The sequence below is a fragment of the Amphichorda felina genome (assembly GCF_050947745.1).
Source record: "Amphichorda felina strain 45539 chromosome Unknown scaffold_6, whole genome shotgun sequence".
NCBI classification, from domain to species: Eukaryota; Fungi; Ascomycota; class Sordariomycetes; order Hypocreales; family Bionectriaceae; genus Amphichorda; species Amphichorda felina.
Genome location: NW_028145044.1, coordinates 427772 through 449483, shown reverse-complemented (window position 1 = coordinate 449483; position 21712 = coordinate 427772). Strand labels below are relative to the sequence as shown.

At 53.7% G+C, this 21712-nt stretch overlaps 7 protein-coding genes across 7 annotated transcripts; 5 read left to right on the top strand and 2 right to left on the bottom strand.

The window, feature by feature from the left end:
* Window positions 1-346: 346 nt before the first annotated feature.
* ACO1O0_005966 (beta-class carbonic anhydrase) lies at window positions 347-959 on the top strand (the record flags this gene model as incomplete). The annotated part of the gene is made up of 3 exons (XM_083195371.1): window positions 347-432; window positions 496-673; window positions 732-959. The coding sequence occupies 3 exons, from the start codon at window positions 347-349 to the stop codon at window positions 957-959; spliced, it is 492 nt and encodes a 163-aa protein (XP_083048387.1).
* A 916-nt stretch (window positions 960-1875) lies between these two features.
* ACO1O0_005965 (uncharacterized protein) lies at window positions 1876-6037 on the top strand (the record flags this gene model as incomplete). The annotated part of the gene is made up of 4 exons (XM_083195370.1): window positions 1876-2135; window positions 2375-2451; window positions 2890-4198; window positions 4312-6037. 4 exons carry the CDS (start codon window positions 1876-1878, stop codon window positions 6035-6037), a joined length of 3372 nt encoding a protein of 1123 aa, XP_083048386.1.
* Window positions 6038-6484: 447 nt separating this feature from the next.
* On the top strand, window positions 6485-9248 carry ACO1O0_005964 (uncharacterized protein; the record flags this gene model as incomplete). Its single annotated transcript, XM_083195369.1, has 3 exons — window positions 6485-7063; window positions 7115-7760; window positions 7813-9248. 3 exons carry the CDS (start codon window positions 6485-6487, stop codon window positions 9246-9248), a joined length of 2661 nt encoding a protein of 886 aa, XP_083048385.1.
* A 983-nt stretch (window positions 9249-10231) lies between these two features.
* AGL2 (Melibiase-domain-containing protein) lies at window positions 10232-12499 on the top strand (the record flags this gene model as incomplete). Its single annotated transcript, XM_083195368.1, has 3 exons — window positions 10232-10238; window positions 10297-10903; window positions 10957-12499. 3 exons carry the CDS (start codon window positions 10232-10234, stop codon window positions 12497-12499), a joined length of 2157 nt encoding a protein of 718 aa, XP_083048384.1.
* Window positions 12500-12588: 89 nt separating this feature from the next.
* On the bottom strand, window positions 12589-14014 carry ACO1O0_005962 (Endonuclease/exonuclease/phosphatase; the record flags this gene model as incomplete). The annotated part of the gene is made up of 3 exons (XM_083195367.1): window positions 12589-13402; window positions 13455-13645; window positions 13694-14014. 3 exons carry the CDS (start codon window positions 14012-14014, stop codon window positions 12589-12591), a joined length of 1326 nt encoding a protein of 441 aa, XP_083048383.1.
* A 463-nt stretch (window positions 14015-14477) lies between these two features.
* On the bottom strand, window positions 14478-15867 carry ACO1O0_005961 (uncharacterized protein; the record flags this gene model as incomplete). Its single annotated transcript, XM_083195366.1, has 3 exons — window positions 14478-14831; window positions 14884-15349; window positions 15491-15867. 3 exons carry the CDS (start codon window positions 15865-15867, stop codon window positions 14478-14480), a joined length of 1197 nt encoding a protein of 398 aa, XP_083048382.1.
* A 4003-nt stretch (window positions 15868-19870) lies between these two features.
* ACO1O0_005960 (sugar porter family MFS transporter) lies at window positions 19871-21504 on the top strand (the record flags this gene model as incomplete). The annotated part of the gene is made up of 3 exons (XM_083195365.1): window positions 19871-20355; window positions 20413-21194; window positions 21245-21504. The coding sequence occupies 3 exons, from the start codon at window positions 19871-19873 to the stop codon at window positions 21502-21504; spliced, it is 1527 nt and encodes a 508-aa protein (XP_083048381.1).
* Window positions 21505-21712: the final 208 nt, after the last annotated feature.

Below are 21712 nucleotides of genomic sequence, written 5' to 3'. Positions count from 1 at the left end.
GAGTGGTTTGGGCTTGGCGGCGAGTCGCGTCAGTAGCCACAATGATCAATTCAATTGGCCAGACCCCCCTCGTTAACTCACGAATTCGGGTCTCGGGACGTTTGACACGTGGGCACTAGAGTCTAGCGGGGATTGCGACAGAAGGATTGAATATGGCGATTGAAGTGGTGCAGCAAATGAGGGCGAAAATTGGTGATTGGGAATGGGGGGAATCGATGAGGGGCACCGGCTGAAGGTTGGAATAAGAAGCCTGCCATGACCTCGTGGGAATTTCCAGGAACGGTGAAACTTCATTGTCACTGCCCCAACTCAATCTAAAACAAAATCAATCTCCACACACTCCATCATGTCTGTCGTTCCTGAACTCGAGGCGGCCAACGCCAAGTACGCTGCGCAGTTCACCAAGGGTGATCTGCCGCTCCCGCCTGGCCGGTATGTGACAGCTACATCCTTTGTACACGATGTTAAATGTGAAAGTTCCTAACAATATTATAGCAAGTTCCTCGTCGTGGCCTGCATGGACGCCCGCCTGGACCCTGCCCGTGTCCTTGGCCTTGAGGAGGGCGATGCCCATGTCATCCGCAACGCAGGTGGCCGCACCGTCGATGCCCTCCGCTCTGTCGTCATCTCGCAGCAGCTCCTGGGAACCCGCGAGATTATCATCATCCACCACGTGAGTTTATTCTGAAAATATCTCTGCTAATTCCAGAGTGAGAGCTGACATCAGATAGACCGACTGCGGCATGCTCACCTTCTCCGACACCTCCATCAGGTCCCAGATCCGGGACAGCCTGAGCGAGGATGCGGACCACATTGCCTTCCTGCCCTTTGGAGACCTGAAGAAGAGCGTTGTGGACGATATCCAGCTGCTGAAGAAGAGCCCGCTCGTGCTGGACGTGCCCATCACGGGATACATCTACGACGTCAAGACGGGCAAGCTCGAGGAGGTGAAGCCTTGATTTCGGCTCTTGATTACGGATTGAGGGCTTGGTTTTGTTTTACGACTTGCAAATTGATACCAACGGCCGGCAGCACACAATGGGTAGCTATTTCTAAATTTCGCATTATCAATTAGAGCATACCAATATTTCAGCTCTTGCTAAAACACGTGTGCCGTCTCTGATTGATGCGCTGCTGGTTATAGACAGACAGAGCGCATCTTTACGATGCAACATATCGAAGAACCTCGGTATTGGCAGTAGCTAGCTCCACGTTGATGAATAGGATGGTGCTGTTGATATAGATGAATGGGGGTTTGACGGAGCCTCCACCTTTCAGAGCGCCATCAGCTCCACCCATAAACCTGGGCGTCACAACCAACAAGGGTGCGATTTATGCGATGGTTCCTGGGGGCTATGGGGCTTTGTCAATCGATGCTCCAGCGCCCGTGAGGTCGGATTCGCCAACTACCACAGTCACAGCCAACACGTTGCAGCTGGGTTGACCTCGGCGCTGATACTTCCATTATTCTTTGATGTGCGAACTAAGTACAATCAGATTTGCTTGCACTGCCGGCCTACCTTCCTATAAGCAAGTAATGCTACGTACGCTCTTATTGAATCTTCCTGCCCGGCGAGTCGTGACTCACCCCACCTGTTAATCACCTCCTAGCTGCACTCTGATCTTATCCATTCGATGTTATTTTGACGCCATATTAGGAAACATTGGAGGGGTCTTGTCAGCAATCGAACCATCCGGGCTGAGTCACTTCTCACTCGCTCTCTCCGGTTTTTGTGATCCTTTGACTCATGCGGGGAAGCTTCACGTTTGGCAACGAATAACTACAAAACAGTCTCACCTAACGCCTGCATCTTTTAGACTCGCGGAGAATTCCCCTCCAACTTCACGCCACGACCAGGAGCTGCTACATCCACCATGGAGCGTGTACGGAAAACGTTCTTTGACCCCCTCGCGGCGTCCAAGGCGCGCATTCGTGAGCTGTTACAGACACTTCCTGTTGGTTCAGCCCACCCGTTCAGTCCTGAGAGTATCCTGCTCTGCCGAAGAGGCAACGGAATTGAAGAAATCGACATCTCCTCACACCCCGAAGACTTCTTTTTCAATGCAGTGGATTTAGGCGAGATGAGCGAGATCCTCCTACGGCGAATGGCTGGCTTCCCGTCCCATCTAGGCATGTCTTCTCTTCATCTATCCCATTCAACGGTCGGCTCTAACTGTGAGTAGATGTATTCAATGACTTTCAGATCCAGCAAGCACCAGCATCCACGTTCAAGATCCCGATAGTTTCAAACCAGATTACCATACTGGCAGTCTCTGAACGAACGCCTACGTACTACGACTTCTGTTTCGCAGACGCATCATGCAATGCGTGCTGCTGGGTAGCGAGGGATACCTTTTCGGGTATAACCCACAGTGGCGACATTATCAATGGGAACGATCTCCTGGATTATGTCAAGATAAACCAGGCGTCCCTCACCGAGAAGGAGATCTGTGTGTTCATATCCGGCTACCAATCTACTCGAATCACCAGGTTTCTGGGAACGCATCCTGCGTTACTTGTCGCCAACCATGTAGACAAGGTAATATTCTCTCCAAACTATCTGGTCTTCCATTTAGCATTGATTAAACTCTATTGGCAGGTTCTCTACATAATACCGGTGCCTTTGGACGCGGCAACGATTGGGGATGCGACAATCTGTTGCCCACTGGTAATAAAGCGGGACGGAGAGTCACTGATCTGCTCCATATTGCCAACAGCAACCACGGACCGGGAAATGATGTGCCATAGCGCCAAGCTTGAAAGCCCTTGCTTCCCGGAAGCTATTAGGCGTGCCGATTTCAGCATCTCTGCTCCTCATCCACCTGCTGTACAAAGTAAGCATTGCCAATTATATGAGAGCATCTTGGGCAAGGCTGATACGTAAGTAGATGTGGTTCAAGAGGACGATCAAGCCAAAGAGGACACAGGACTGGTTTCAGACAGCCTGCTCAAGATTACAGCCAAAGAAAATGCTGTATTCGCCACAAACTGGGTCGCCCTCCCTACAATACTCGATGCAGAAAAAACGCAGATCATACGTTTCGGTACAGGCATTGAATTTCAGCTGCCGGGTGAAGAGCTCCATTCGCAAACTGAGCCATCCGCCGTTGTTCTCCCATGCATTTTCGGTTCCCAGCTTCAAGGCCCAGTTTTACTGGCGACAGGAACAGTTCCTTCAAACGTTCCATTCCTCGACGGAAGTGCTCTCCGAGACTACTACGCGCAGCTCAAGAATATAGTGGTCATTGTCGACGACCGGATGACAGATAATGCTCGCAATCTCGCAACGACCTACAGACTCAACGCACTCTTCATTGTGCAAATCAGTCCACAGGACGAACCCAAGAACACCGACGATGTGCTGTCTTTATTGAATTCTACGAATATCAATGCGGTGACTGCACTCGCGGGACCACAATCTTTGGTCCTAGTTCAAATCTCCGACAAGTATTACTTCTACAGAGGCATTGCTAATCGGGCGCATCTCAACACGTCTGAGCTGGCATTTGGCTCAGACGTGACATCTATCCTCAACTCTGTAGGCATGGAGTACATGACAGACCCGAGGATAAAGAAAATAGTCGACCTCGAGGATGCCAATACGATTATGCTCCCCATTTCTGGCCAGTTGGTCCAACCTGGGAATCTCCAGCAGTTGTTTGAAGAATTCCCCGTCAGCAAGATGCAGGACCTGGAGGAGGACATCTCTGGAGCGATTCCACAACTGCAAATGCTATTGAACCAGAAGGACCTCCAGGAACTTTCAAAAGCGCTGGCTTCTACACTGTCTGAAAAGATTAGTAATGCTGTTGCGCCGTTGAGACACGCCTACGCCAAGTTCTTGACACAGGAGTATAAAATGGAGGATCTAGAATCGGTGAAAAAGAAGAACCGCATGCTTGGGGATTTGAGAAAGAAGACGAAGGAGATGCAAAAGGTCCTCGAGCCGGTCATTTCCAGTTTGGCGAACGTGATATCTACTCAAACGACTTCCAAGCGAACCCACGATCTGAAGCGGCTTGTCCGCCAATCTCAGATTCAGGGCAATGTCGAGGCCGTAAAGTCTATGACTTTTGACACGCTGGCGGAATACCTCGAAACGTATGCTGGAGAGATGGGCGTCATGCTATTGAACATTGAGGAGACCCATTATCGTGAGCTTTTGGGCAACGTGAAACGCGCTGCTATTGATGCCAGGTATGTTCAGGCGGCTTCTTGAGGCTTTACTCTCCCCAAAAAACATCACCCCTTCAGCATTCGAAAACGCCCAAAAGAATGTTCATTGTGTGGCGCTGACCTCGTTTTTGCAGCGAATATTGCCAACTTGACTCGAGAGTTCTACATCTCGGGGGATTGGACGCAGGAATCATCATGGAGCAATCGCAGAACTCCCATTATGGTCCCCTTCGGAGCCAGTCCGGACCTTCGCACCCGATTTTGGCGCTACCGTACCTGACTGCCAAACGATCAGAGACCGGGTCAATGTTGGCCTGGGTCTGCTGGGATGAATTTGTCAACCTCAAAAGTCCTTACACCGTGCGATGGATGGAGAAGTGCAATGAGGGACACATTGCAGCGCTACGAATCATCATGAGAAACACTCTCAGTCAAGCAGTGGCCTCCAGAGAGCACAACATTCAACCTGGCAGCCCAGAGACCGGCTATCTCATGAGCTCATTGCTCATGTCAGCCATGTCGAAGCTCGCGGCGAAGAGGACAACTGCCCCGGTGGTGCTGGAGGAAGCCGATGATACTGTGACAAGATTGATGCGAGGACTCTTTGGAAATCTGCTGACAATAGCTGGCTCCGGGGTGCGTCCTCTCAGCATGGTCTGGCAGCTATTTGGACTGAATCCTCAGTACGACATTCCCACAACCGACGTTGAGTGGATCTGGTACGAGACTGTCGTCGTATTGTACCCCTACACCGGTTGGCCTCTGGAACAGTTCTACAGAAATCTCGAGAAGCTGCTTGACAAGGCAATTGTTCGCGTCGTTACCAAGAACGAAAATGTAGCCTCGATCAAGCTCAGTCGTATGGCGGAGATGGTCAAGTTTTGCAAGCTCCGAAACATTCAGCTTCACCACTCTCGCACCATTATCACTATATTCATGAGAATGCTTACGGGAGAGGGTATAGATATCGCGGCTGTCGCCTCACGTCTTTGGCAGCAGCTTCCACCAAAGTTGCAGAGGCAGTCCGAAGGCTACACCATGATGAATGCGTATCTCGAACGTCTTGCTACTGGAGGTCAACGGCGTGTCGACGACGACATCATTGCTGCCAATATCTATACCAGGCGCTCAGCTGCCTTTAGAGAACTCAAGACCAAAGTTCAAGAAGGGTGCAAGACTGAGAACTGGGCCGATGTAAAAGACGCGTGTCGGTTAATGATGGACAAGCACGCCCAAATTGCGACTCTGTGGGGCGTCGACCCTGAATTATTGAGTCTTCAAAACATGAAGGTCTACAAAGATCTCTTGGACACGGACTTTGCAGACAACATTGACCAAGATATCAAGAACAAGAACCGTGAGCTCACCAGGAAGGCTCTTGGCGATGCAGAGACAAAGCGTGTGCCTTGGCAAGTTGGGAAAGCAGGTGAATTTGGCGACAACATCGAACCTCTAGATGAGGCCTTTGTCCACGAAATTCTGACGGGGAAAAAGCCAGAATGCGTGGCACCCATCGATTCGGACGAGAAACTAACAACAGAGACTACCGCCATGATTGAATCGGACGTGGAGGTAGAGTTCTCAGCGTTCAAATCGTCGATGGCATCTAGCTTCATCGCTACCATGCAGGAGAAGCTATCAGCTGAAGATGTCTGCCGAATTCTTAACATTCCTGAGAGAACAATGCGCGTTTTCACCAAGGCTCTTAACCCGGACTTTGTGTGGGAGGACTTGGGGGAGAATTTCAGGAGGGCCATTCTGGGGTTATTGAAGGACCGCTCAAATCGAACCGACAGCCGTCCTACTAGGAAGTTATTAGAGCTTGGGGGTGAGAAGACAAAGTTGTTGGTGGAGGCGTGATGGAATAAATTGCCTTAATAGGCATCGAGGACGACGGTGATGGTACACAATAGTAATTAGGCATGGCTAGGTGGCGCGCGGGTATTTCACAAGCTAGCACAACGAGACTAATATCATCAAAGAAGCTAGACAAGGCCTTCCCGCAATCGGAGGCACGTATACGTAATAACTAATCTATGTGTCTTATTAGTAACGATCCTACGGCCTATCTGCAATCCTTCGGTGCGGGGAATGGACTCGGCACTCGGCAACGTCGCAAGGGTACGATACGAGATGGAGCCATGTCGCACGGAACAGGCAGGTTACATCTATTGTTTCCCCTGTCTGGGGGTGATGATCTTAAGCTCCAGTCGTCAAACCACGAGTACAAAACATGAAGATGGCCGTCCTCGAAAACGCAACATTGGAAATATCTGCTAGTACCCTCTGCCGATCGCGAGCTTCACAATGGCTCCACGGCGTCTGTTGGCTGGCATCGCCGCCATTGCCTCGATCCCGGGCATCATCGCCCATCGGGCCCTCGTCCAAAAGTCTGGAGAAACAGCAACAATCCCCAATTGGGACATCCAATCCTCGTCTGACATCAGTGGGGATCTCGCCTCGCTGTCAAAGCCTGGCGCCGACACCTCCTCATGGCACCATGTCCCCATCTCCAAGTGCACGGTGATGGCGTGTCTGCTCGAGACGGGAGTCTACAACGACGAGGAGCTCTGGTTCTCCGATAACATGCGCGACTTTGACACCAAGCCGTTCTCCGTGCCATGGGTCTACCGCAATGAGTTTGGCCTTGTGCCTGGCCACGGGAAGCACTTTGTCCTGCAGACCCATGGCATCTCCTCGCGTGCCGACATATACCTCAATGGCAAGCTTGTTGCCGACAAGGCTGCCCAGTCTGGTTCTTACTCGGGCCATGACTACGACGTAACCGACCTGGTGGCCAAAAGCAACGCTCTTCTCATTCAGACATACCCCACCGATTATTTCAAGGACCTTGCATTGGGATTCATTGATTGGAACCCTTCTCCGGTATGAATGAGAGTCCGTCTCAGAGCCAATTGCAGACGCTAACATGAGCAGCCTGACAATGGAACCGGCATCTGGAGAGATGTGAATATCAAGCAAACCGGTCCCGTGTCCCTAGGACCTCTCCGAGCTGTGGTCGACGTGGACCCGGGAAGTGTGTCGCTCCGAGCAACGGCCAAGAATCTGGAGAACAAGAAGGTCAAGGTGTCTGCCACGGCCGTCATCTCCGAGCCCGGAAATGGTGCCAAGTTCACGGTGAAGCAGACGGTGACCCTGGGGCCACATGAGTCCAGGACCATCGAGTTCAACCAGACGTTTGACGACCCCAAGATCTGGTGGCCCAAGCTGTGGGGAGAACAGCCCTTGTACTCGGCCCGTGTGAGCATCGCTGCCGGCTCTGGCGTCTCAGACACTGCCAAGAGCAGCTTTGGCCTGCGAACAGTTACGTCCAAGGTGAATGAAGATGACGACATTGTCTTCACAGTCAATGGACATCCCTTCCAGGTCATTGGCGGTGGGTACAGCGCCGACATGTTTTTGCGATTTGATACCGAGCGTTTCGAGGCTATTGTCAAGTATATGCTCGACATGGGCCTCAACACGCTCCGCCTCGAGGGTAAGAATGAGCAGCCCGAGCTGTACGAGATTGCCGACAAGTACGGCCTGATGGTCATCGCCGGATGGGAGTGCTGCAACAAGTGTAAGACTGATCCCCCACTGACGCGAGAATCATAACTTACACGCCATGATAGGGGAGTCGTGGGAATACAACGACGAGCTGTCTACCGACGACCCAGACTACTGGGACGATGCCGACTACGCCGATGCCAACGCCACCGTCTGGCACGAGGCCCAGATGCTGCAGACGCACCCCAGCATGCTCGCCTTCCTCGTCGGCAGCGACTTCTGGCCCAGCGACCGCGCCACCAAGCTCTACGTCGACGGCCTGCGCGGCTCCGACTGGCAGCTCCCCATTGTGCCCTCGGCCAGCAAGCGCGGCTATCCCGATCTTCTCGGCCGGTCGGGCATGAAGATGGAGGGACCTTATGACTGGGTGCCCCCCAACTACTGGTACGACACGGAGCCGGCGGATGAGCGCTTCGGCGCCGCCTTTGGATTCGGATCTGAGCTCGGCTCTGGTGTTGGCACGCCCGAGATTGGCAGTCTGAAGCGCTTCCTCTCCGAGGCAGACCTAGAGGATCTCTGGAAGGAGCCCAACAAGCAGTCCTACCATCTGTCCCGGGGCAACTCGCCCTTCTCGCACAAGAAGATCTACAACAAGGGCCTCTTCGGGCGCTACGGAGCGCCCACGTCGCTGGACGACTACCTCCGCAAGTCGCAGATGATGGACTACGAGGCCACGCGCGTGCAGCACGAGGCCTTCTCGGCGCGCTGGAGCACGGGCCGCATCGCCACCGGCACCATCTACTGGATGCTGGACAATGCCTGGCCGGCCCTGCACTGGAACCAGTTCGACTACTACCTCCACCCGGCGGCGAGCTACTTTGGCAGCAAGGTCGGTGGGCGGGCGGAGCACGTCGTGTACAACTACCACGACAAGGACATCTGGCTGGTCAACCACTCGCTGGACCGCAAGGGCGCCCGCAGCGTCGAGGTGGAGGTCCTGGACCTGGCGGGTGGGAGCGTCGCGAGCAAGACGTTCGACGTGGAGACGACGCCCAATGCGGCCGCGAGGGTCGAGGCGGTTCCCGGGCTGGATGAGGCCAAGGGCGTCGTCTTTGTGCGCCTGGTGCTGCGCGACGGCGACGGTGCTGCGCTGAGCAGGAATGTGTACTGGGTGGCGCCGACGGTGGACGAGCTCGACTGGGCCAACTCGAACTGGTACACGACCCCCGTGACCGAGTACGCCGACTACACGTCGCTGTTCGACATGGAGGAGGCGACGGTCAAGGCCTCTGCGACGGCCGTGAAGGGCAGCAGCAGGACCGGCGGTGTGCACAAGGTGACGCTGGAGAACGAGTCCGAGGTGCCGGCCTTCTTCATCAGGCTGAACCTGGTGGACGGCCAGGGCAAGGACGTCAACCCCGTGACCTGGTCGGACAACTACGTGACGCTGTGGCCGGGGGAGAAGATGGAGCTGACGGTGAGTGGATGGGGGGATGCCGGTGCAGAGGTGCAGATTGATGGGAGCAACGTTGCGGCCGCGAAGCTTGCTCTGGGCAAGTAAATGTACCTTGCATAAATAGATAGTAGTTTCCACTAGTGATTAGGTGCCGCCACACTAAGGCAGCAATGAAATAATACTAGTAGTTGCTCCGCCATTGTCAGTATTAGTATCGGATTTGCACAGAGCGGGAGAGTCGACGTGTGGGGTAGTTTGATGTCGACGAGCTTCAGCTGCAGTTATATCACTCGTGCTGCGTCCCGGATGGACGTCACTGGCTTCAATGGCTCCAGGCGGAGGACTCAAGGTTGAGATCAGCTGCTATTATTTACTAGTACAGGATCATCAGTGTCAGTAAGCACTTATCGCTTTCATACGCCTTAGCGCGTCAGAACGAGTGCATGGGGTCTTATCCACGAAAATGAGCGGGGGTTAGCCTGTTGATGATTTTGCTATCGATGCTGAGCGTCTACTAACCTCGGTGGGTAAGGTTTGCTGGGGAAACAACGCGCTAAATTGTATGGAAGAGGTGAGTACTTATGGTATGCTTTCTTGGTGAAGGGGATGAGTGCTTATGCTGTGTTTCTTGGAGCGGTGCTATTAGTTGGACTGACTGAGATTATAATAGCCTAAATTCCCACAACGACTGCTGGAATACCCAACACTATTGTACTCGATCAACATCATGGAGATAAAGACGGCCCCGCTTCTTCGGGCTCGCGGTGTATGGCAGCCCGACGACTGCACGATTCAAGGATGAATTCCGCCTGTATGCCGCTTAGAACACGGCATTGGACCTTTCCATCCGTTTCCCCTCATAAATTGTGGGTTACCAATGGCGTACGTGTAAACGAGCAGAAACGAGTCCCCCTCACTGGTCGTCATCGTGTGGTGTCTGTGATGCTTCTTGGGCGGCCTTATATATGGCCGTCGCAGTATTACCCCACATTCAATATGGCCTGGTTATTCACAGTCAACGTCGGTATTCGTGCGTTGTTACTCTCACAGCCTTCACCTAGCCGTAGCACACACCTGTCGTTGTAACAATGAGCCGTAAGTCCTTCTTCCGTCTACAACCACCCATGAGCCCAGGCAGCTGAACCCCCAACAGCCATCGAGGTGGACGGAAAGTCCTTTGCCCTCCACGGCGACAATGTCTCGTACCGATTCCATGTCAGCCAGTCCACTGGGGATCTTATCACAGACCACTTCGGCGGTCCCGCCCCAGAGAATGGCATCACTGCCGAGCCCTGCCGTGCTGATGGATGGTCCACTCCCATCAGCCGTGTCCGCCGTGAGTTCCCCGATCTCGGCCGGGGCGACTTTCGCACGCCGGCGGTGCAGATCCGTCAGGCCGCGGGTCATACGGTCAGCGACTTTCGATACAAGTCCCATGGGGTGGTCGAGGGGAAGCCTGCTCTGCCCGGACTCCCATCTACCTTTGGAGGAGTCGACGAGGTCTCGACGCTCGTCGTGCACATGTACGATAGTTACAGCTCCATCGAAGCAGAGCTGTCGTACTCCATCTTTCCCAAATACGATGCCATTGTTCGCAGTGTTAAAATCACTAACAAGGGAAACGATACTATTACGCTAGAGAAGCTGGCCAGTCTGAGCGTCGATCTGCCACAGGATGAGCTTGAGTTGCTCGAGCTCAAGGGCGAATGGGCGCGCGAGGGAATGCGGGTTCGTCGTAAGGTCGACTTTGGAACTCAAGGGTGAGCATATCTATTGTCTATCCAGGTGACAGCAGCATGCTGATTTTATGCAGGTTCCAGAGCGCAACGGGGTACTCTTCCCACCTCCACAACCCCTTCCTATCGCTTGTTTCGCCCACTACAACTGAGTCTAATGGCGATGCCTATGGATTCTCCCTCGTCTACACTGGCTCTTTTGCCGTCGATGTTGAAAAGTGCTCGCTGGGCCTCACCCGTGCCACCCTCGGTCTAAACCCGTACCAGTTCTCATGGCCCCTCAGTCCGGGCGAGTCATTCACGACCCCCGAGTGTGTCTCCGTCTTTTCGAATGCTGGCATCGGTGGCATGTCACGGAAGTTCCACCGTCTGTACCGCAGACACCTCATGAAGAGCAAGTTCGCTGAGCAGACGCGACCGGGCCTGCTCAACAGCTGGGAGGGTCTGGTGTTCGACATTGACGAGAAGTCCGTCTACAGGCTGGCGCAGCAGGCGGCCGACCTGGGCGTCAAGCTCTTTGTTCTAGACGACGGGTGGTTTGGAAACAAGCACCCTCGCCTGTCGGACAATGCCGGCCTGGGAGACTGGGAGGTGAACAAGCAGCGCTTCCCCAACGGCCTGACGCCCCTAGTCAAAGACATCACCGCTCTGAAGGCCGCCAATTCGTCTGACAACCTCCAGTTCGGCCTCTGGTTTGAGCCCGAGATGGTCAACCCCAAGTCGTCCCTGTACGAGGAACACCCCGACTGGGCCGTCCACGCAGGCGACTACCCACGCACTGAAGCACGCAGCCAGCTCGTCCTCAACCTCGCTCTCCCCGAAGTGCAGGAGTTTGTCATCGCCTCCGTGTCCAAGTTCCTCAGCTCCGCCCCCATCACCTACGTCAAGTGGGACAACAACCGCGGCATCCACGAGACGCCTAGCCCCAACCTCGGCCACCAGTACATGCTGGGTCTCTACCGCGTCCTCGAGCACCTCACCACCAAGTTCCCCGACGTCCTCTGGGAGGGGTGCGCCTCCGGCGGCGGGCGCTTCGACCCGGGCATCCTGCACTGGTTCCCCCAGGTCTGGACCTCGGACGACACCGACGCCCTCGAGCGCATCGCCATCCAGTTCGGCACGTCGCTCGTGTACCCCCCCAGCGCCATGGGCGCGCACATCTCGCACGTGCCCAACGGCATCACCAAGCGCACCACGCCGCTCACCTTCCGCGCGCACGTCGCCATGATGGGCGGGTCGTTTGGCCTGGAGCTCAACCCGGAGGACATGGACCCGGCGGAGAAGGCGCAGATTCCGGGCATCATGGCGCTGGCGGAGCGGATCAACCACGTCGTTGTGAGGGGCGACTTCTACCGCCTGGCGCTCCCGGAGGACACGAGGTACCCGGCGGGGCAGTTCATCTCGGAGGACGGGGGGGAGGTGTTGCTGTTTGCGTTCCAGACGCGGGCGACGTTTAACGATGCCTGGCCGTGGATCCGCCTGCAGGGGCTGGATGGGAAGGCGAGGTACACTGTGGATGGGAAGCAGACTGTGTCGGGGGCGACGCTGATGAATGTCGGCATCCAGGTCCGCTTTCAGGGCGACTTGGACAGCAAGCTTATAATGATTAAGAAGCAGTAGATTTAGGGTCGTGGGATTGGCGATTGCTCCCACTGAAGAGTGAATTGAAAGAATTCAATGTTTGAATTGTGGTATGACCAGGGCTAGAATTATGAAAACCGCAGCTTAAAGTCCCAGACTTGGAGCTTTCGATCCGGGAACGGCCCAGCTTGCCGGACAAACACGCTGAGCACGTTTTCTTCTTTAAGCCTCATCCTATCATACAGTGGTTCCGTCGATGCGTTGGGGATGATTGCCAGCAGCGACCACTCCTTGAATCCAACGCTGCTGGTGGTCGTGTAGATGCGGGTCTCCTGGGCAGGCTCATCGGGGAGAAGGGCGATGAGATGCTGGCCGCTGGCATCCGCTGCAAGCTTGCCTCGAGGTGCGTATAGATTGGGCGAGGAGATATCCCCTGGCTGGATGCGGTTGACAGACCAGGACCCTGCGTCTGTGTAAGCTATATACGCCTGGAACAAAAGACAGTTCAGGGAACAAATACCGTCGACGTCCCGTACGTAGTGCTCGTACATTTGCTTGCCCGAGGTATTACTTCTCATCAGCATATGAAACCTCCCCTGTGCGTCCACAAGCTGGGCTTCCTGATTCACCATGCCGCTGTTCTGGGAAACCCTCCAGACCATTGCCTCCTCGGCGTCAGCAAGGAATGGCTTGGGGAGCAGTGCGCCATTGGTGTTGAGCCATTTTTGGCCGTCGTCCTCCGAGTAGGCAAAGAAGAGATCATGGTTTGTATTGGCGTCGGGCGTCTCGCGGACGGTCCATGACGTGTAAAGTTTCCCATCATGCGTGTCGATACCGTTGATGTATGCGTTGTTATCGTTCCCCTGAACATACATACCGTAAGGCAGCCAGAGACCACTGATGGCGGAATATCGATGGATGTAGGAATCACCGGAGCCGGACCTACGTGCGATAAGACTAGATCAGACCGGTTGAACAGGGTCTGTGTACTCACCTACCAATCCTAAATTCTAGGAGTAAATCTCCACCTTCCAAGGGGTGGAATCGGGGGTACGTCAAGGGTCCCCAGGGACCCGCGGATCTAGGCAGCTCATGAATAACCTCGTCGAAAACGGCCTTGGTCCAGTCAGACGGGGTGCTGTGCGCAATGGGGTCTCTCGATACACGATAGTTGAGAGGGACATCCTAGATAAAGTCAGCATGGAATCCCATCGAAGACATGATCAGATTTACGTGGTGATCGAAACTCAGATGGATTTTCCCGTCGCCAGAGATGCCCATGGAGATGGTGTTGTGGCCATCCATGGTCTGCTGAACATAATCGGTGAGTGTTAGGAATTCCCACTCTGTAGTGAACGGGGTGACTCGGCGGCGCCCGATGTTGACATGATGGTTCCCGTAGCCTGAAGAGGCGGTGTTGTAGAAGACCACATATTGGTAGTTCCCAAAAGTTATGAGACCGTCGTGCTGGAAGCTAACGCCGTTGAGCCGTTCGGGGCCGTCAATATCAGATCCAACATCCCAACAGCTCGTCGAAACGATTCGGACTGTCATGGTGCTAGAGAACGTGAGATTGCCTCCTAATATTGCCGCTGGCTACCTTTTCCACACAATGGAAGCGTGGTTAGCCTCTAGAGCCTCGAGGGGAAGCATCCTAATATAAATTCTCATGTCGACTTTCGGAGTATATCTCCCCGGGCATCCCTCCGAGCCGACGCCGCTTTAACCTGGGTAGCGCCCGAGACCGACTGACTATTATGGAAGTAGTGTAGCGTCTAGTATCCCATGCTCTCCCATTATAATTAGGCAAAGCTCCTAGATTCTAACAATGTAATTGAGGTTAGGCTGCAGCCCCGCGCATCCACGCGTTACACTCTTCCTCGTCCGTTCGCTGATAGAAAGACATCAAAGTATAGTGATTTAAGTAAAATAGCTGCTATTTGCTACACACTGATGCTATCTTGTATTTTCGCATAACTTCCTGCAGAAAATACACAACCCGAAATTGACCAGAACCCTACTCGTTGAAGATGACAAAGTTGGGACCGTTGTTCTCACCGACGCCCACAGTAGCATGAGCCACGATATCTCCCAGGAGTCCAGTGCCGGAATGGCGCTCGATGATGACGACGCGGTTATCGTCCTGCAGCGCGGAGGCAACGAGAGTGCCGGACTTGTTCAGCGAGAACCCGCGGGGGTTGCGTCCACCAGCCGGGGCGACCTGGACGAGATCCAACATGCCAGTCTCCATGTCAACGGCGAACGTGATGAGGGGATCCGAGGGCAGCTCAGTGCTGTCGGTTTCGTCGAAGTTGGGGATTGTGAGCAGGTTCTCTCCGCGGGAAGACACGATGACGTATCTCTGATCCTCCTGCGGATTGCATTAGAAAATGGGAAACTGGTGAAAGATTGGATCGACTTACAGATACGACAATCTCCGAAGCCTTGGTGCCCTCAGGAACGGTCCCGTCCGGTCCATGGGTGCTGAAATCGAAAAGCTGAGTGAACTCGGGGGCACTGTCACCCTCGTACTCAACCCTGTATCCGGTAATGGTGTTGGACAGCTCATTGACCGTGTAGAAAAAGATCTTGTTGCCAATGACAGAGAAGGCACCATGTCTCGGGCCAGACCCTGGAACGGCATTTACCGTGGAGACCGCTGTGACGGACGTGGACCCGGACTCGATCTCGTAGATGCGAAGCAGGTCGGCTCCGAGATCCGGAACAACAATGAACCTCTTGGTAGGGTCGAGAATTGTCTGGTGCAGATGCGGGACCTCCTGGCGGTCGGGGTCGGGGCCAGGAGCGTCAAGAGTGTAGGTCTCATTGTGCAGGAGACCCAGGGAGGAGGGATCTCCAACGGAAAACGTGCCAAAGGTGGAGGTATCGCTGGAATCGTGAGTCAGCATATGGAATCTGGAGTTCAATGGCGGATGGTGCCCAAGTCATGGGAGGTGGGATCAAGTAGCAACTTGACGAGAATGCAGTGCTAAGAGATGAGGCCAATAGAGAGGAGCGTTGGTAACTTACTAGAAAGCGATAGCCAGTCCAGAGTTGTTAGGCCCGTAAAGAGTGGAGGAAACGGGACTCTTGAGCACGGGGAGGATATCCAACGTCTCCAGATTCGCACTGGCCGTATTCGCGTTTGTCTTGTAAGCGGTTATGGACGCGCTGCCTCCCCAACCCTCATTCAAGCAGTAGAGAATTGATTTGGAATGGTCGAGGGTCAACCAGGTTGGCTCAGAACCGCAATCATAGGAGGTTGCGACAGTCGAGAGGGAGGACCCTTCGAGGTTCAGCGCAGTGACTGAATGGTCGTTGTATGAAGCCGCAAAGAGGATGCTGGCGGAAGCTGGAGCCGCCATCAGGAGCGACAGGAGGGCCGCAGGCGTCGTGTCTCGAGGCATATTGATTGATCGAATGGTGCGCAATCAAATTGGTAGTCGATGGTGGGTAGATGGGAAGGGCGTCCTTTTATTATTGCCAGCCCATATGTTTGCTTTTCGGCCAAGAATTCAGAGTTGTTATTCAAACCGCTATCACGGGCACCTAACCCGAAGGCTAACGGCACTAGACTCCGCCTCTCCGAATGGTCTAGTCGCTGACGCTGTCCCCGGCCTCCAGCTTTCCCAATCCAGTACCTGGACGGAGCAGCTCCAGGTTGCCTATTTTGTGTATAATTCAATCCCTGGTGTTAAAATTTAGGACAATTGGGTGCAGAGTAAGCCGTCATGGTCCCGATCCAACAAAAAAAAAATCACAACCATGAACCTATTAACCGATATTACGCGAAGCAAAATGGAGTACCTCTGGGATGATTGTATAAACCCCGTATGGCAGGATGGGTCGCGTCAACGGGAATCCATGTGGAGGGGTCCGGGACTCCGGGAACTCCGGGGGTGGGTCTGGTGTTTCCCCAACCCCAGCTTCATGTTGCCAAGGTGCCGTTAACCCGCACAGCCGCCCCGCGTACATGCAAGTAAGACGGCGTCAACTACGCTGGTGATTCGGCTCCCCACAATGCAAGGCTGTTAAAGGTCTAGATCTCACCACTGCAGCGGGATGAGGCATAGGAGTTGAACCCGTTGCTGACAGTCTTCCTGTTGTAGTAATCTCGGACATCTATCCGTATCTGCCTACGCCTCTTTCCGGGCACGAGATTCCTGTCAGCGGCCAGGGTTGTAGGGAGCGAGGCTAGAGATTCCGGTTGACACAGAACACCCAAAGAGGCCCTCCAACATCACAAACATGGATAATTAGACATCCAAGCCGGGAGCACCGCAGTTACGACAGGCAGCGGAAAGGACCCGGAGAGGAACCAGAAAAGCATCCAGGTCTGGGATAGAAAGATTCCCTGGCATATTGAGCAACTCATCGCACTAGAAATTGTCAAGAACTATAATGGAGGAGGGAAGAAGGCCAGGGAGCAAGAAAGAGTGTCGAATAGACCCGTCTTGGCATATAATCACGACTTCGTAGCAAGCTTGACTAGGCCTGGCTGTCCGGACCGGCCAGGGAGCCCCACTTGGCTAAAACGAGGCGAGCTATCGCAGCCTCGGCAGAAATAACGTCTCCTACCTATTTTGGAAAGCGGTGAGCGGTGATTTTGGTAGAAACATCCGCAACGCAGGGTAATTTATTATGGTGGATGTCCAAGGGTCCCATACTTCACCCCCCATGGAGTATTATATCTCACATTTGCTACTTCGTAGGTAAGTAGGTGGTTGAAAAATGCCAAGATATTTTTATCACATTCACCAAGTCTGAGCTTTGCAAATGTTTGAAAACCAGGTTTTGCTAGTGCTGACGAGTCCTGGAACGGGTCCTTGACTGACCAGGAGAACCACGCACAGGACACAGGGTAACGAGAGGATTGCCTTTGTGCACAGCGATATCAGTTCAATCCGGGGAGATCTTGAACGTGTGGAAGTGATTAAGCAGTGACGAGACACAAGAGAGTTACTAGCTGAATTCACGGCTCGACCGGAAGGGAGGAGCAGGTAAGGCCTCAATTGCGGAGGGGACATACTATGTAGATATGATCACATATCCCACTGCTGCAGTGCGTAGTCAAGACCGAGTTCTGGACCTCTCATCGCAACAAAATGGTCTTATTCTAGCGAGGGGCGAACGGGTATCTTCTCGTTTGGTTCTACAACGTTGCAAAAGCGGGGGACATCCGCCGCATGAAGCAACCCATGCACCCACGAGCAAATAAAGCTGCTCATGTCAGCACGCAGGACTGGAACTCAGGCACCGCGCGTCAGCGAGCCTGCTACGGGCTAGGCCCAAACGGACGCGGTGCTGCAAACACCGTCTGCTTCTTAGAGACGCGCAATTGGCCAGTTCATATTCATATCCGTACGGATAGAGATGTTAGATATGGAGAGAGTGGGGCGTGGAGAGCCAGGTGGGAGTGACTGGCAGTGTGACTGGTATATAGGTACGGACGTAGCTAGGCTGGACATGCTTAGTAGAATTAACCTCTCCAAGTGCTAAATCTCAACTATTTGAACACTGCACCAATAATACGTAACCTCATAATGCTGTGCACTATAATGGTCCATATCCAATACGGTCTGCTCTTGCTTCTAGAGGCGTATATATGAGTCGGGCGGAGCTCTACGATCACAATAGATTAACTATGTTTGCGATAAATGCTTATTACGGCCATGCTGCTAAGGGAAGTCTCATTTGATGTATCTAACGTTAAAGAAGAAAAGAAGAGATCCTCTGGTCCTCGGGGTAACCCCTCGTCTTAGTTCAATCGTCAAGGACTATGTCGCGGGGAGCCTACTATGACATTGCAGTAGGGCAGCTCAAACATCGCGGCAGGGAGATTAAAAGGGACATGGGTGTTTTGGGTAGTTGGGAGGCTCTTGGGTCTCGACCTTTGGCATTTATCTCCTCCCTCCTACGCCACACCAACCCCGTGGAGTCATGTAGGGGTCGCGGGACCCGCAGTCTTTAAGTGGCAGTTTGTATAATCGCTGGAATCTTTGTAGCGCAGCGGGTAACAAGAGCCGCCGATCCTAAGTGCCGACGATCTCGAGTACCGAGGTCTCGGTTACGACCTTGCATGGGTGGACACACGTGGCATACGCCACTAAACTCGCCTATCACGCCTACTTGAGGTATAGTAAAGGGTTTCAAACTGGAGATCGGCGAAGTTCAAGTCAGAATGTCAGTAAGGGTGGCTTGATAGGTCTAAACAGAAGGAAGCATGCCGGCCGAGGGATTCGAGGTTCGGTAGACTACAATATCACCATCATTGTGACTGCACCTTCTTATCATGGAAGGACCGCAGTGCTCGCCGGTAGCTTGTACACTGCTCTCTACCTAGATCACAGACGGGCGCCATACTCGGTCTGCTGACTTTCGCCTTTGCATTGTGAGATGGTTTACTCATGTAATTAGCTTAGCACGTCTTTTGCGCCTCAAGTCGAACTGGTTCACGGCACTATCCGGCAGAACGGAAAACGTTCACAACAATACCAAAGTTGTAGCCATAAGTACATGTAGTGGCTTATTTTATACCTTCCCCACTACCCAAATACATTGGTGTCTTAGCGTATTTCTGTTAGCTACGGCAGGTACAAAATAGATCATTAAATGTGGCCGCGAACTTCGTAACAATAACAATATTGATAATATCACCACCGCTCCGGAGTATACGGCAAACCTATGCGCCTAGGCCCTCTCAATGTCAAGCGCTATTAGTCTCTGAGAAGTTCCTGAACTGGCATCTTTAAAAGCGGCAATGGAGGCAGGGGTATTGGACGTCGAGATCGGACTTGGGAAACAGCCTGGCCAGAACATCGCTCACCATTGACCCGATGCCCGTTGGATATTCGGCACTACCGGCATCACCGGGCCCACTGAGGCCTCCTCGTCAAATGGGAGCATTTGCGGGGGAGTTTGCGGGGGCCCAGGATTTGAGCTCATGATTCGAGATCGGCATGCATGTGTTGGGATGGCGGAGGCGTATTGGCGCATGTATGCCGAATACCACCTACACATTATGCGGAGGGTTCCCTGGAGTGCGGAGTTGCCGCCACATGCTCAGTATTAGCGAAAGGATTATAAAACCATGACTTGAAGAAGCAGCTGCTCGAATCTGAGTACCCAACAAGTCTGGTGACTGATCACTACAGCTGCCTAACTCGGTTATAGATGGACCGAGGCGACACTCCACTCTACTTCTTCGCCCTAGACCATACCGAGGGGAATGGGCATCATGCATCATAATGTTGCCATACAAAAGTGCGTGAATGGACGGCCACGAATATTAATCCCCATGATGTGGTCCTTGTTCTTCCACTCCTAGACGAAGCCTCAATCAGACTGTTCGGCAACTCGTCCACATACCCAGATCGCCATACACCCCGTTTCGAATCAGGCGAGTCCACGATGCATCTGTGGAAGCACAGCTTCCGCGGCCCGGCGCTGGTCACGGCCGTAACTCTCGCCTCGTGCCAGGCCTTTCTCCTCCTCGGCTTCGACCAGGGTGTCATGGCAGGCATTATTGGCGCAGACAACCGCTTCGGCCGCGACTTTGGCAATCCCGGACCGGACATGCAGGGCAACATCACGTCCATGTACAATATTGGATGCGTCATAGGGTCCATTGCGACATACTTTATCGGCGAGCGTCTGGGGCGACGGACGATGCTCATGATGGGCGGCAGCATCATGGTCGTGGGGGCCGTAATCCTTGGTGCATCGTATTCCATCGCCCAGCTCATAGTTGGCCGTATCGTCACGGGTATTGGCAACGGCATGAACTCGTCCACGGCGCCCGTGTATCTGAGCGAATGCTCCCCTGCTCACATCCGCGGCGCACTCCTCACCTTGCAGGGAACTGTGACTATTCTGGGCGTCGTCATTGCTTACTGGTGAATTTGAAATATCCTTTTCCAACGTGTGCATTTGTACTAAGTCGACAACCTCAGGACCGACTACGGCACCAGCTTCTACGAGTCCTCGTTCCAGTGGCGCTTCCCTCTAGGCTTCCAGGCCGTCTTTGCCGTCCTCCTCATCCTCCAGGTCATCGGACTGCCCGAAACACCCCGATGGCTCGTCCAGCACGACCGCTTCGAAGAGGCTCGCGACGTGGTAGCCGCCCTCGACGGCAAGCCCAGTGACCACGCCGAGGTCCACCGCATCATCCTCGACATCCGCGTCGGTCTTGAGGAGGAGCAAAAGGGCGGCCCCTTCCGCTTCGCTGAGCTCTTCTCGTGGGGAGAGACGCAGAACCTGCGCCGTCTGCTGCTCGTCATCTCGATCCAGCTCTTCCAGCAGTTCTCGGGCTCCAACATGATCAACTACTACCTCCCCATAATTATAGAGCAGAACATGGGCGTCAACCGGAGTCTGTCGCTCATTTTGAGCGGTGCTGCGCAGTGCACGTACCTGGTCGGGTCGGCCATCCCCGTGCTCCTCATGGATAGGTTCGGTCGCAGGACGCTGCTGTTTATATGCTCGGCGGGTCTGTGCTTTTGCTTCGTCATGGTCTCGATCCTCGTCTCGGTCGGGACAAGCTCTGCGTCCTACGCCGCGACAGTCTTCATCTTCATCTACCAGCTCTTCATGGGCGTCGGGTGGCTTCCCGTCCCGTGGTTCTATCCGTCCGAGATTACCACGACGCGTACGCGGTCACGGATGCAGGCTATAGCGTCGGGGTGGAACTGGATGGCTGTGTTTGCTGTTGTCAAGATTACACCCATTTCGTTTGGTAAGTGACGATGGCGGCTTCCCATGTTGCACTGCTGACTGGTATAATAGCAAACATTGGCTGGCATACCTTTATCATCTTTGCCGTGCTAAATGCAGCATTTATTCCCCTGGTCTACTGCTTCTATCCCGAGACCAAGGGTATCGAGCTAGAGGATATCCCTCTGCTGTTTAGTAAAGGTGGTATTACGGGCGGCGTGTTCAGTTCCAAGGGCGGTCGAACCGTCATGCCTAACCAGCATGCCCAAGAGAGAGATCTGGATGCCAAGGCTGAAGGAGTCAGGGAGGAGCACGAAGAGAATGCCGCTTGAAATGGCTTGTATAATATTGGGATACAGTAGATATTCTATCCGATTTACTCCCAGATCCCCAACTTGCCCTATTCCGTAGTTTCGAAAACTTGTCTTTCCAACAATTTACGCATGGTCTCGCTTCTGTGGCAAACTTGTCTTCGGGATCTAGTGGTACCACCATGCTCTGTAAACTCCTTTCCGTAGGGTGGAATCTAACACAGCTTTG